Source organism: Lepisosteus oculatus, chromosome 19 (genome assembly GCF_040954835.1).
Source record: "Lepisosteus oculatus isolate fLepOcu1 chromosome 19, fLepOcu1.hap2, whole genome shotgun sequence".
Lineage (NCBI taxonomy): Eukaryota > Metazoa > Chordata > Actinopteri > Semionotiformes > Lepisosteidae > Lepisosteus > Lepisosteus oculatus.
Genome location: NC_090714.1, coordinates 5,367,072 through 5,382,645, shown reverse-complemented (window position 1 = coordinate 5,382,645; position 15,574 = coordinate 5,367,072). Strand labels below are relative to the sequence as shown.

The following is a 15,574-nucleotide window of genomic DNA, read 5'->3' as shown; positions in this document are numbered from 1 at the left end:
AGCAGAATGTGTCGTTTTCACACTATTGTTGAATTACTTATCAGTATAATGTTTTCAGATTTCCTTTAGACTGACCAGTTCTTGCTTTTTTCAGTAAATGAGCCACTGTTCATAAAAATAATCTACAGTGAAGGAAAACTCACAGTTATACCATCTGTTTCTTTTATGCGGTAAGGAAATAAATTCGTCTGTCCCTTTAGGAATGAACTTGGAACGGCATGTGGCTGAGAAAGCCCGTTTGGGAAATAAAGTGTGTTTTTCTAACCCTCCTTTGGACAGCCCTCTCTTCATTTAGAGCCTCGCTATCCCAGAATAATCACCCGTTCCTCATACGGCAAAAAGAAAGTTGTCTTTCAGGAGGAAAGCAGTGACATTCACCGAGATGATTTTCTACACCTTCAGCCACAACATGATGCTGTGACAAATTCGTTTTTTAAGGGTTTTGCGGGGGAGATGAACCGCAGGGAACAAAGAACAACAAAGTGCTATTTGTTCACTAAATTAGTTTTATTGCCAGGCTGGGAGGGACCGATTGCAGAAAGTCTCCCCACCAATTGAGGAACACTATAAATATTAATAACTCTGGCCCATCACTGGCATTGCATTCCAGTCAATGTGAATCTTATAAACAGCCAAAGGCCATCTCAGTCAGAGAGTCTCAGTCAGATTCCATCATTTTGATGATCCACCTCGGAGCCATTCGCGCTAAAACTGCCGGGAACGCCATTCTTCAGATGAAAAGGTCACTAGCAAAGCACAAACTGTGGAAAATCCCTTGTTGTTCTAATACATTTGATTCTGCTTATTTTATTTATTTATTTTTTTCAAAACCAGGGGGTTTTAACTGTTGGTGCAGTCCAAAGACAATTTAATTGACAACGACCGATAAAAGCAAGTGTCCATTTCATTTGCTCAGTAGTTCAAAGTGCTCAGACATTGAAAAGCTTTGCTAAAATGTTATTTACAGTGCCTTGCGAAAGTATTCGGCCCCCTTGAACTTTTCAACCTTTTGCCACATTTCAGGCTTCAAACATAAAGATATACATTTTTTATTTTATGTGAAGAATCACCAACAAGTGGGACACAATTGTGAAGTGGAACGAAATCTATTGGATTTTTGAAACTTTTTTAACTAATAAAAAAATGAAAAGTGGGGCGTGCAAAATTATTCGGCCCCCTTGCGTTAATACTTTGTAGAGCCACCTTTTGCTGCGATTACAGCTGCAAGTCGCTTGGGGTATGTCTCTATCAGTTTTGCACATCGAGAGACTGAAATTCTTGCCCATTCTTCCTTGCAAAACAGCTCGAGCTCAGTGAGGTTGGATGGAGAGCGTTTGTGAACAGCAGTTTTCAGCTCTTTCCACAGATTCTCGATTGGATTCAGGTCTGGATTTTGACTTGGCCATTCAAACACCTGGATACGTTTATTTGTGAACCATTCCTTTGTAGATTTTGCTGTATGTTTGGGATCATTGTCTTGTTGGAAGATAAATCTCCGTCCCAGTTTCAGGTCTTTTGCAGACTCCAACAGGTTTTCATCCAGAATGGTCCTGTATTTGGCTGCATCCATCTTCCCCTCAATTTTAACCATCTTCCCTGTCCCTGCTGAAGAAAAGCAGGCCCAAACCATGATGCTGCCACCACCACGTTTGACAGTGGGGATGGTGTGTTGAGGGTGATGAGCTGTGTTGCTTTTACGCCAAACATATCGTTTTGCATTGTGGCCAAAAAGTTCGATTTTGGTTTCATCTGACCAGAGCACCTTCTTCCACATGTTTGGGGTGTCTCCCAGGTGGCTTGTGGCAAACTTTAGATGAGACTTTTTATGGATATCTTTGAGAAATGGCTTTCTTCTTGCCACTCTTCCATAAAGGCCAGATTTGTGCAGTGTAAGACTGATTGTTGTCCTATGGACAGACTCTCCCACCTCAGCTGTAGTTCTCTGCAGTTCATCCAGAGTGATCATGGGCCTCTTGGCTGCATCTCTGATCAGTCTTCTCCTTGTCTGAGCTGAAAGTTTAGAGGGACGGCCAGGTCTTGGTAGATTTGCAGTGGTCTGATACTCCTTCCATTTCAAGATGATCGCTTGCACAGTGCTCCTTGGGATGTTTGAAGCTTGGGAAATCTTTTTGTATCCAAATCCAGCTTTAAACTTCTCCACAACAGTATTACGGACCTGCCTGGTGTGTTCCTTGGTCTTCATGATGCTCTCTGCACTTTCAACAGAACCTTGAGACTATCACAGAGCAGGTGCATTTATACAGAGACTTGATTACACACAGGTGGATTCTATTTATCACCATCAGTCATTTAGGACAACATTGGATCATTCAGAGATCCTCGCTGAACTTCTGGAGTGAGTTTGCTGCACTGGAAGTAAAGGGGCCGAATAATTTTGCACGCCCCACTTTTCATTTTTTTATTAGTTAAAAAAGTTTCAAAAATCCAATAGATTTCGTTCCACTTCACAATTGTGTTCCACTTGTTGGTGATTCTTCACATAAAATAAAAAATGTATATCTTTATGTTTGAAGCCTGAAATGTGGCAAAAGGTTGAAAAGTTCAAGGGGGCCGAATACTTTCGCAAGGCACTGTATATCTGTCAGGTTTCCTAATGCCAGAACATCATGTTTTTTTTATTGTCAGCTACTGCATCTGGTGCTGTGCCCCAGCTTTGTCTCTCACTGTCCAAAGACCTACCGGTAGGTTAATTGGCTTCCTGGGAAATTGTCTCTGGTTTGAGTGTGTGTGTCTGTGTGTGCCCTGCAGCGGAGTGGCATCTTGTCTCAGCGGTACCCTGCCCTGTGCCTGTTGCTTGCTGGGAAAGGCCCTGGCTCCCCTGAGGCCCTGAACTGGATGAGGTGGGTAGACAATGGATGGATTTACCCGTGCTGTTTAGTGTCAACAAGGAGTAAATGCGTCCAATATTTTTGTATAAATAGTCTGCCTTGTTTATGAAATAGAAATTAAATTATTTAATACCTATTCTTTCTACCACTCAAAATAGCAGCCGATGCCTGCGCACATGAGCCACATTAAATTCTTACATTCCGACAACACTTTTCATCCCAAAAGGTTTAAGAACCTCTTCAAGCAGCAAGAACAACATCTGGAATCTGTTCGTTTAACTTTTGTTTCCCGCAAGCCTCAAAGGAGACTAGCAAGCTTTACGCATTCTTGTGTCTGCAGTCTCGACACCCCAGGCTAATTGAAAATGTAATTTCTTTATTGACATGAAGGAAATTCATTTTTTGGACATTACTTTTTAAAATGGGGGAAAAAAAAACATGGACTCAAACTCAAATCCCACAAAAGCACACAGGGTGAGGTAACTATTTTGGAAGTGAATTGATCTGACATTCAGATTTTTTACATTTCTTTCACCGATATTTAATTGATCCTTTTAAGATGAGCTATTGGGTTAGGGTCAAGACATTTGTAGGCTGAAGATGTGCAAGAGGGAAGCAGCAAAATTAAGTTAACCTCCATTGATCAAACCCTGCCTGCTTTATGGCCCTGAAGATAACTCAATAGAAGGAGCTCAATGCATTATTGGATCATTCATCAGCACTGCATGGTCAGGAAGATGCAAATCGACTGTTTGTTAATTGTCCAAAAAAACACCATTTGAAGTTTTTTCTGAAAAAAACATTGATAAGGCACAACTATTCAAAAGCACGACATTTGTAATGTAAGCACAAGGAAAAAAAGCTTACTGACTGTTCCAGATCAAAGCTGTCTTATTTTTCCCCTAATTTCTGCTTAACATCTGTGACTAGCTATAATGGAAGTCTAAGGACCCTGAGGCTGGACACTGCTCTTAGTTTTTTGTATTTATTGGTTGTTTCATGCAGCCCAATTACTATTAACCCTGGGGCACATAATGTTTAAACAAACATGTGTACAGTAGGACTTGTCAGGGTCTGCCCTTAAAGTGTATTCTGAATATCTCCAGTTTATCGGTGCTTAAATACTAAAACATATTTATATGTATTTGAGAAGTCTGCTAAGCGTACTGTGCTATTAGGTCAGTATCTTTATTCCACAGCAGATTTCATTTTAAGTAATATCAAACAAATGCATATTCTGGAGCACAATGATATAACTATTAACAAAGCCCTTTGTCTTCCTAGTATTAGATCTTAACGTGACACTTATGGACTTATGGGGTCTTAAGGTTACCCCAGTTTACAAGGAAACAGTGCACACTCCAGATGGCACAATTATTTTTCCCATTAGTAATTAGAGAGATACCGCAGAAAAATAAAAGGACTAACGTCAGAGTCTACAATGGAAGACAACCTCTCAATACTGAATAAAGGCTTCTGTAACAATACGAATGAACTACTGCTGAATAAAAAAGGTCCATGTCCACCTGTCTATAAATTCTCAAAGTTATGGATGGTTTTGGGTGGCGTGAAGGCATGGCATAGAGGTTAGCACTCGCCTCACACCACTGGAGCCCCAAGTTCAATTTTGGAACAGGGGTGCTATCTGCACGGAGTCTGTATGTTCCCCCCCGTTCACATGGGTTTCCTCTGATTTCCTCCCACTGGACACACTGGTAGGTTGACTGGCTTTCGGGAAAACTGGCCCTGGTGTGAGTGTCTGCATGCCCGTGTTTGTGTCTGTGTCTGTCTGCCCAGTGATGGACTGGCATATCCCACCTCATGGCCTTATCTTCCTGTGGCTCCCCTGCAACCCTTTGCTGGATCAAGTTCTTTGCAAATGAATGGATGTAAGACTTGCCTTCAAAGGACAGTATGCTCTCCAAGGCTAAGAAAGGTTGGAAAAAAGGGATAAACAGACACTTGTACCTGCCAGAATCTGGTTTTGTACACTAATCTCCAAAGTCAAACCCACAGTGAGCACAAGAGAGCAGGACAATGCCTGACAGGCATCTCTTAGGAGGGAGCCTTCCCTGACCTCCCACGCTACAGCTGACTGCCTTTTGAGGTTTGAAACAAACCTAAACACTAAACCTTCAATCAGTCTGTAACAGTGCCAGAAACACTACTCTACAAAATGTGAAGTAAAGCACTCAGTGTAAGCAGTCACTGTACAGAAACACATCAAATCATTCCAGCTTTACGCATAGAAGACTAACTGGAGAAAAATGACACTCTGGTTGCCATGTAAGTTTGACTTAAGCAATGCTGGTCTTTTATGTTCATACTCTGTTGCCTATCTTTTACGAATTTCCATAAGCCTTATTAATATTAGCGGTACTTGTCAATAGGATTCACTTGTGGTAGACATCCTAAGAAAACTGGATTTTCCACTAGATGAATACAGAGATGGGACGCTTTCATCAGCACAGTATTTTGCTCGCAGCCATAAAATAACAAATACAACATACATGGAAAGGCAGACATTTTAAAAAGGAGAACATGGTAGGGGGATTTTCTAGAAGATTATGAAAAGAAGTACCACAATGGTAAAATGACAGTAACAGCTCCACTCTTCCATCCTGCTACACCAGAAACGTAGTTTGCCGATTTCAAGCACCAGAAGTTTTTAGATTTTTTTTAAAACAAAGCAGCATCTTCCCCTTACAGGTGTCTGCTGGGAAAGGAGAAAAAAAACTCAAGGATGGGAATGGGAACGTGTGACCATGACCACTGGATCAGGAAAGTACTGAGATTTTACACCAAAATCTTTAGTCATCAGATAATTCTCTTTTCTTAAAATGGTCAAATCATTTTGTTTCGAAGTGCCCCCACATGACCACCATCCCACAGAAACAAAAACCCATTAATTTTCTCACTAATGATATGTCAACATAGTGCAACATCACTTAGGAAATAAGACGATGAGCCAAAGAGCAGAACTAACAGAAAGCTTCTTAAGTCTCTGTCTGAATAGTTAAGTCTTGAGCACCAAACTCTATTTTTAAGTCTATTGGTGTGAGAATACAGAATTCACTCTAAAACAATGTGGGGAAAAAAACTGAATGGAATGCTACCTGTGAAATGTGTTTAAAACACAATACATATAACTGAGATTATGGAAAATAAAATTACTGAGATTACTTCAAAAAAGCCTGTGCTTTTCAAAACATAAAACCAGATATTACATGAAGATACAGATATGTTGATACTGTTAGATGTTAGAAATGCAGCTCTTTCACAATATTACATTTTCTGCAATTGAAAACAACCTATAAAACTGTCAGAAAGCATTTGCTTTGCATTTTATGCCTCGTGCTATAGTGTTACTGCTCTAGATTGCGATTCTGTGAGCCTTTTAGTCTAGAGTTGAAGAAATGAGATATCTCTGATACAACAGATCTTTCTTTCTGTCAGCCAGTGTAATCACTCCAAGCTCCCCACCTTACAGGAAGGGTCACGATCTCTGCGGAGTTCCATAAATAAATCCAAATCCAAGGATCCTTCCTACCTGCAGAATAGGGCTCTTGTTTTTCGACGCAGACAAACTCATTCCTTTCGTATCTGGCGCGAATCCACTGTTCCCTTAGAATCCTGTAAGGAAACAAAAAGCAGAGGTGATAGCCGAAGGTCACAGGTACACAGGTACAGGTAGGTGCAAAACAAGACACTTTTACAGGTAATATTTGTGAATAAATCATCCATTAATTTTGTCATCTCTTTATCCAATGCAGGGTCACAGGGCAGCCAGACCCTATCCTAGTAAACAACAGGCACAAAGCAGGATGGACCCCGAAAAGGACATCAGCCCATTTCAGGGCACAACCAGACACAAACACAGACATTTACACACTCCTACCAGGACCGATTTACCCTGAAGCCAACTATCCTACAAGTACATTTTTGGACTGTGTGACAAAACTGGAACACCTGGAGGAACAAGGAGCAAGGGGAGAAAATACAAAATCTCCATGCAGACAGTGCCCCAGTTCTGGAAGTGAACCCTGGGCCACAGAGCTGTATGACAGCAATTATAACCACTGCCCATAAATAGAAATAGATCAATTGCATGCAATTTCTTTGTCATCTATTCTCACATAAACACGTGTACACCAACAGACACCCACACTAATATGGCCGGTAAAGTATAATCTTCAGATCATTTAAAAGGGCCTAGAAAATGTACTTCAGATATTAGAAATGCAGTGATGCAGGAGGTGCATTAAATAGCCTCTACACAGCACTCTGGTGTTGGCTTATGTATAAATTCTGAAATGGCTCAGTCATTTCATTTCGGTTACCCAATTACAGATAATTTCAGAACTGTGTCGTCACGTTCAAAGTGTATAGGAATTTATTTTTTCATAAAAATTGAAATGGTTCAAACTAACATTCTCTCCATTTCTGCAAATTCTAAAAAACTCACAATGAAGAAGAGGTGTGCAATACACAAACAGTTCTACAAAGTATTTGTATGCCAGAATATTACTGGAATAACTGCAAAAGCAAAGTGATCATGTTATGTGTCTTATGGTTGTTTAGGGGATTTACTTTGCAAAAGTGAAGAAACGTTTTCTGGAAATTATTTAGGGCAATATTTTCCTGGCTGTTGGCATTTATCTCAGCATTTTCCTGGAAGACATCAAGGAAACATTTACAACAGCACAGGGGGTGGGGAGTTATGCACAAACCGTTCAAGTTCAAAATGAGACTATAAACCTATGCCGTCAATGTTGTATAGGATCTGCATAATGGATGACTAGTTCAATAAAACCTGCCATCAATAAATCTCACAAATGCACACTGACATCTTGTTGAGGATGCACATGGATGGGAGACGTTATGAGTAATCTAGATGAACCAGTGGAGTAGGATTAAAAAGCCCCTGGAGTCTAATTTATCAGTTCATAATAAGACACACTGACCGTATCAAACATTAAGAACCCAGGGCCATTAAGAGGGACTTTTGCAGTTCTCTACATATAACTCACTCATCTGCTGTCTGTTCTATTTACTGGCATTGCTTTAGCAGCAAAAATTAATGTCAGCAATGGAAAAAAAAGCACTCACCTTTTATGTTGGAATTCTCCAGGCCCGTATTCTTGTAAAAGTCTAAACAAAATTTAAAATACAACAATCCCTATCGTTTACTTCAACATTCATTTGAGAACTGAATGTAACGACACCATTTTCTTGCGATACAATGGACTGCGTATTAAAGAATACTTTGTTTGCTTTTCTGAATATTTTAATCCAATTAATACCCTAATGCATCTTGGGCAACATCCTTTATTGCATTATTCATATCATGAGGGATAATAACCTCCCCAAGGGACTGGTGGATGGTAATTCTCTTCCTTGATGAAACACAGAGCCTTTCTGCATGCACAATCACACATTGTATTGGGAGCTGAAAGTGTATCTTAGAGTACCGCAATTGTTTAGGTCACTTCCAGTACAAATTAACTAGGCAGTAATCCTAACCACTAAGCCACTGTCCCTTTTTGAGTCCCTTACATGTCTTCCAATAGCCCTCCTTCATTGCACACAGTAAACTATTGTAATTACTTCAGACACATCGAGAAACGAGCTGGACTTCACCTGGTCATGGAAGGGTCTTCACTACAGCTGTGAGCCTATAATGATCTTCGGGGATTCAATGTGCCTCAATGTGATAAAAGCAGGTTTTTCACACAGCTTCTGTCCCATATTTCTCACCTTCATAAGGCTCAGGACACTCTGCAAACTTGCTTTGTGGCTGTGTTTGATGGACAACTACCAGATTCCACGTTCATTAATAAGTTGTTTATCCAAATTAAATGATATGTGGTGAATCAAGGTAAAGAACTTTAGAAGAGAGTATTCATTTGAACATATCACGGAAGGATAGGCTTAGGGAACACTTTAACATGGAAAAGACTCCTCCACAAGCCCTAGACACCCAATCCACAGACACAAATGCTTACAAAATATTCATGTCCTCAGTGGACTTTAAAGATGTTGAAAACCTATCAGCTACAGTGTGGCGTACCAGAGTGTGCCCCTGAACTCTTGCTGGAAAAAGGCAGTTTTTTTTGGCTTGATGTTAATGTGTTGAACTGTGTCAAGTTCTTAAAAGACAATTACTGCTGTTTTTTCGATTAATTCTGCATGCAAGATCAAACGACCATATAAATGTTATTAGTTTCGGTCATCTTTGCAAAATATATACAGTATAGAATCACGGATTGCCATGAGTCATACATTATACGAACTTATTGTGCTATTTCAAACTTCCAAATAAATTTCAGGACAAAGAAAGTGGAGTTTTAATCTTGAATTACGTTTATGAAAATCAGTTATCAAAAAATGAATAACACTTCTGGTTAAAAGCATGTATTTTTCCTGTGAACATTTCACACAAATTGCTAAGCTCAAGACATTGCAGTAAATTTAAGCACTGCCGTAGGTCTATAATTTGAAATTTAACGAGCTTCATTGGCACATTTTAAATCCTGCAAGGGAGCCAGTGTACAGAACACAAGACAAAATGTTTTTGTGACATCTGACTGACTGACCTCTCCCTGTTGATCAGTAATACAAGCCAAGCAAATAGAAGCTCACAGAAAAAACAAGACCCAATTGCTTCACAGGAAAGGTGAAATTAAAAACGCAGAAAATGAACAGTAAATTAAAGTGTGAGGATCAGATATATAGTACATCCCCAGCAAGCACTCTGTAGGGAGAGAAAAAACAACATGAAAAAGATAAACCGATTTTAGAACACAAAATCCAGGAGGGATAAATTTGGGGGGAAATCTGTCTTCGTGCTGCTGCTGAAAACGAAAACAGGTAAACCCCTGAGGAAGGTGACAGACTGACTGACGTGGGATGCTAAAAACTGAAAGCTTAAGAAGGAGAAGCGTCAACAACAGAACATAAAAAAGCTCACGCATTCTGGATGACTGGGATAATTCCTGGCATGGAGAGACAGAAAAAAGAGCAAATATGAACGCAGAGCATCTGCCAAAAGACCTTACTCAAGGGATTTGGTACAAGTAAACTCAGGATGTTGTTTTTAAGGGATTTGACTGAGACACTTCAAACAACACTAAGAATTAGCGAGTCAAATGATGGAGGAAAAAAAAGCACTGTCGATATTGTAATATTTTATGTGGATTTTAAACTACCCAGTGGGTTTTCCTGCCTGGTTAGATGTTTAGTTCCATCGCTAAGCATGCGAAGCAGCTCCAGTTACAAAGGCACAATATGAATATTAATCATCAAGAGGCAGGCTGTGGCAAAGATAAGCCACAGGACAGGAGTGGAAACTACAGGGAAGTGCATTTAATACCAAGAATCCTCTCTATACAGTAAGGGTTGTGGGAGTGTGGAACAAGCAACCCAGCCATGCCATCGAAGCTGACAACCTAGAGTTTTCATGCAAGGCTTGACATCCTCAGATCACTTAACACTTAAGTAACAGCAACCAAACAAGCATGAGCAAAGTATCTGCTTCTGGCTCATATTCTTTCCAATATACCTACCTCACCTGTCCTGTCCACAAGATTTGTAGGTGAAGAGAAAAAAAACATGTCAAGAGAATATCTGCCCTTCGACCTCTCTAACACCCCATGTTACAGGTGTTCAAAAGCACATTTGGAGTATATCACTGTACAGGAATAGTCTACAAAATATATGAATAATTCCCAAATTTGTAAAGAGATTTAGGTCCCAGGATATGTGAGAGGTTTCAGATAGAAATTCACTCGATTTTAAAGTAAGCTTGACATGTGCTCTGAAAGATGGCGTTTCAAAGCGAACTCTCCTCAAGACATTCAGAATCTTTACTACTTCCGTGAAACTAAGTGGTTTCACAAGGTCTTCTGTTGAGATCTTTTCAGTTTTGTGTACATTTCAGTTTTTGCATGGATGATGGAAAGGTCTAAGATCTGAACAAATCCTACTTGTTGGTTTGAGCTGTCTTGTTTCTACTGAGCTCTACCAGAGCAGGAGGGAGTTGAGCATTGTGAGACACTTCTCACAATATGGATTCAAATCCAATACTGAAGAACAAAATTCATTCCTCACTTGGCCTTTTTGCACCTGCCATCTTCTTCCTCCTTGAAAGCTCAGTGCATTTTCTGACTCAGCCCTCCAGGGAACTTCGCCAGTTTAGCCTATAATGTTTCCTTCGCTTTGCATGAATGTCGGAGAAATGAGAGGGCAGTTTCTGAAATCAAGGAAGAATTACCACAGATTTCCTTTAAAGCAGTGCTTTATTGCCAGACACCATCATTCTCTTGCCTGCACATCCCCACACAAGCCAAAATATTCCTGTAAAACGTTGCAGAGGTTTTTCTAACAGGAATTTAACAGACATTAAAGGCACTCAGAAATTAATTAAGATGCCTCTGGCCAGAGGATAACATTGTCTGCATTGCAACAGCTAACTTTTTTTTTCAAGCAATCGGTGGTGGTCTGACTGTTGGCATTTCATGTTTTGTGACCATTTCAGCTCATCGGACCTGCAAACAAACAAATTGAATTCAGTTTCGTCTCCATCCTCAGGCTTCTGCTACCAGGAACAGCTGACTTAAGCGAGCATTACAGGAGAAAGTGACTCAGCGCTGTTCAATTGTAATTGTTCTGTGATGTCTCAACCACTTTATTCAGCTAATTAGATCAGGCATCGAATGCCCAGAAATCAGCAGCTTCATTTCTGCAAGGAGATACTTTTAGGTCCAGGCTCATCAATCTAAAAACTGGAAACTACTCCTGTCGCCTGGTTCAGATTGAAGTGGTTCTGTTCAATTTAACTTGCTGGCTTTAGCACTTTGTTTCTGACCCAGCCTACCAGTCAGCACCACTTGCCTGTGGAGTGGAATTGATTCAAGGCTGTTTTGCCAACCTACAGTAAATTAACAGGCTGTCAGTAAACTCACACTGGTTGCCGAGATCTGCAGATATGCAATTAAGAGTGTCTATTTAAATTAAAAACCAGTTTCCGTTGTTTTAATTTTGTCCTGTCTCTGGGAGTGGCTCTTTTGCATTAAAGAGGACAGATGGTAATATCTCTGTGAGATGACATTATTCATTTCTAGGATGCACTGACTGATTAAAAAGCAAAGCATTTGCCAATCCAATAGCCATAGAGTAAGGCATGCATATACAGCGTGGTGAAAAAGTACACTCCCTTAACATATCAACATATCTAGACACACAGTATTTGACCTTCATCTGGTCCTGGCAATAGATAGAATAAATAAGATAGGATAAATAAGACACAAAAAATGTACTTTGCCATTTTTAAGGTGCATCCTTAGATCCACCATCTGATTAAAGACATAACGTAGAATCAGGTATACCAAAACACATGCGAATTACCAATTGATAATCAGGAAATGAGTCCACCGGTATATAAAATCTGAAGCTTTGTCATTTTGGCCTTAAGCACATAGCTTTATGGTAACACTTGATGCCCATTTCAAAATAATTTTGGGACTGTCCTGTATCCTAAATATGTTAAACCATAAGGTGTGTACTACCTTTTTCACCACACCACCACATTGTATGATAGTGTCTCACACAAGTGCCAAATGGTGGCAAAATACTGAAATTAGCTTATACCCAACTAGGAAGACAAGTAAAGCAGAATATAATATAGATGTGAAACAACACATCCTACACTTTATACAACAATCTGCAACTTTATTAACAAAGGTAATATAGTGACACAGGTGGCACAATGGCACAGTGGTTAGCCTGGCTTACAGCACTGGGACGCTGGGTTCAGTTCCAGACTTGGGGTGCTACCTGCATGGAGTTTGTATGCTCTCCTTGTATTTGTGTGAGTTTCTTCCTGATGCTCCAATTTCCTCCCAAAGTCCAAAAACATACTAGCAGGTTAATTTATACTGGAAGTGACCTAAACAAGTGCAGCACTCTGAGATACACTTTCAGCTCCCAATACAATGTGTGACTGTGCGTGCAGAAAGGCCCTGTGTTTCATCAAGGAAGAGAAATACCATCCACCAGTCCCTTGAGGAGGTTATTATTCCTCGTGATATGAATAATGCAATAAAGGATGTTGCCCAGGATGCAGTGGGGTATTAATTGGCTGAAAATATTCAGAAAAGCAGACAATGTGCAATGGACTCACATCCAGTCCAGGCTGTGCCCTGCCTTGTGGCGCTGCATGCTGTGATAGACTCCGGCTCCCTTGTGAAAGAAGGGGTTGAGAACAGTTGGAAGGATGGATGTTTGGCACTATTAACATCCATCAAGAGATGACATTAGAAAAGCACAAGTAAGCATTCATTCCGGATAAGGTGTACAATTTTGAATTACAGTATAGATGACGTGTTACTGCTCAGAAATCAGAATCAGTCCAAAAAAGAGCAACCAGATGCACCCGGGTGCTACTAAAACCACCCAGCCATCTCGGTGAAGTGAATAATCTTGCTTCCTTCAAACAAAATGGATGAGATCCATGTAAACATGTAAGATCCCTGTGATCATGTATGAGCCCCATTGATAAACTGGTTAGTATTGTAACTACCACACGGGCTAGATCTGTCTTTCCCAGGTCTCCAAGGTTTTGACCATCAGGTGACATTCCCTGTCCAGTACACACCACAGAGACATCAACCGTGGAAAGACAACTCTGAGGACAAGGTAAAATGTACTTGAGCCGTCTATTAGCCTTGAACCAAGCAGCTCAAAGTCTGTCCCTCTGATATTCTTTGCCTGTGATCAGGCTACATGCGGAGATCTTCAGAAAGGAGTGCAGGTGATGGCAATAAATGACTGCAAAAGTCGCTCATTTGGCATTAAAGTACTTTCAAACCTAAATACCTGGGATTCTTTAAAAGCAAACATTCCTAAAATTCAATAAGGAATGATTAGAAGGTAGGAAAGAAACATCACTTACTGGCTGTCAGCAAATGTCGGTCTGTAATAAAAAGGTGGCACCTTCTGTTCATATTTGGCTTTAGCAGCATTGTTTCCAGTGGAAGCCATGAACTGTTAGGAACAGAAGGACATAATTAGCTTTTGAGGTCCTCTTCAGGGCCCTGGTTGGTGCAATTTCACCCACCGAAAACCCCAAAGGGTGTTACGACAGCTCTGTGGGTAATGATTGAATATTTGGAATGAAATATGACCTCTCTTACAACTACTCGTGATAATTGATATTCAGAAGAAATCCTGTTTCCTGTGGCAGTGAACGTCTGTTTTCACCTTGAACGTGAGGAGCTCTACCCAGATCAGAAGCAAGACACAGGGGGGAAGGCACTCATTCCACTATTCATAGCAATAACAGGACGTCAGGCGTATGCACAGAGGGCCTTGAAAACTCAAATGAATGCAAAGGCATGGTAATCCATGCAGTTGAACAACGTTCGAGAAGGAACACAGTGATCGACAAAGTAGACTTGGCCTTGCAGAGGATTGGGCAGCCCTATCTCACAGGTCAGCACTTCAGCTCTCTGATTACACACACAGAGGCCAGGTGCGGCAGTTAACCTGGCAAATCCGTCCCCCTTGCAACAGAAACGAACTCAGGGAAAGAAGCCACACAAAGCAGCACCGGAAATTCAAAAGGCTGTGGAGCAGATTGATTATCGTGGGTTTTTTGTTTTGAAAGACATATTTGCATGTATACAAACCCTCTATGAAATCTCTAGGTCTGTCCTCGGGGTCCAATGAAGGGTAACTGGTGTCTTAACAGCCGACAGCAGAGTCCAATCTGGCTACAATTAAAACTAACCTGCTTTAATACATGCAAATTGGTAGTAGGAAATGACAATGTAACATGTGACCGGGACAGCTTGGTAGCACGTGCTCAGGGGCTGTCAGTCACCTGTTTGTTCACCCTTCTGAAGAGCTCGGTCTTGATATGTGGCTGATGGGTAGCATAAGCAAAAGCAAGGGCTTTCCTGCCAGTGTGTTCAGAAATGTTACTAAAAGCTTTTATAATGTAAGGGAGAATCTGGACAAAATTCACTCTTCCAGTTTAGAATACCTATTTTGCTTAATCGAGTCAGTGGTTTTCAGCTTTCAGATAGTCCAGCTCTCGTTTATTACTGAGAGCTGTAATGAAACCACCCTCTGCCTTCACACTGCTCAGCTCCTAGGGAGCATCCATCACTCAGCACGGCACTGAAGCTGTTCCTATTTCCCTTGTTCCGATTTCAAGAGTTTGACTCAAGCTGATGCAAGGGCTGTCCTGACAGGCCCCAATTTAGTTTTTCTTCCTCTCAATGTTTTAATGAAAAGGGATCCCCCGGTTGTCTTCATCAGGCACAAGGGTCCCAACAGCTCGGCAAGGGTCTGTTTTGCAGAACTCGTCGACAGTGCGGATGATCAGCTCGGTGGTGCAATGTGTGCAGCTCTTTAGGGGGGCCGAATCCTAGACAGCAGTGACCTCCTCTGGGTCTTCTGCCCTGTGTGGGTTTCAAGGCAGGGAACTCACAGCTGTGCCATGCTCACTGCACTGGGACCTGTTACAGTGACGGAGATTTAAAAAGGCAATCAACGACAGCGATAGGCAAGGGAAAGGGGAAATTACCTCGACTTCGGCTTTCTGCCACATGTCCAGCTGGACGGACTTCACTTTGCTAACCTGGGGAATGTTCCTGTGAATCGCAGAGCAGTTCTGACAGATAAACACCCCCAACGTGAACGAGGCCCAGTCAGGATCTGAA

The 15,574-nt window shown here is 41.0% G+C and overlaps 1 protein-coding gene across 1 annotated transcript in view; it reads right to left on the bottom strand.

Annotated features, from left to right (window-relative positions):
- Positions 1-15,574, bottom strand: part of LOC102687092 (arf-GAP with dual PH domain-containing protein 1) — a 49,815-nt gene that overhangs the window by 20,816 nt on the left and 13,425 nt on the right. The window contains exons 2-4 of the mRNA XM_006636995.3: positions 15,439-15,569; positions 13,801-13,892; positions 6,400-6,482 (exon numbers count right to left, since the gene is read on the bottom strand). Of these exons, the coding sequence (XP_006637058.2) occupies positions 6,400-6,482; positions 13,801-13,892; positions 15,439-15,569 (306 nt within the window). The remainder of the gene's footprint in view (positions 1-6,399; positions 6,483-13,800; positions 13,893-15,438; positions 15,570-15,574) is intronic.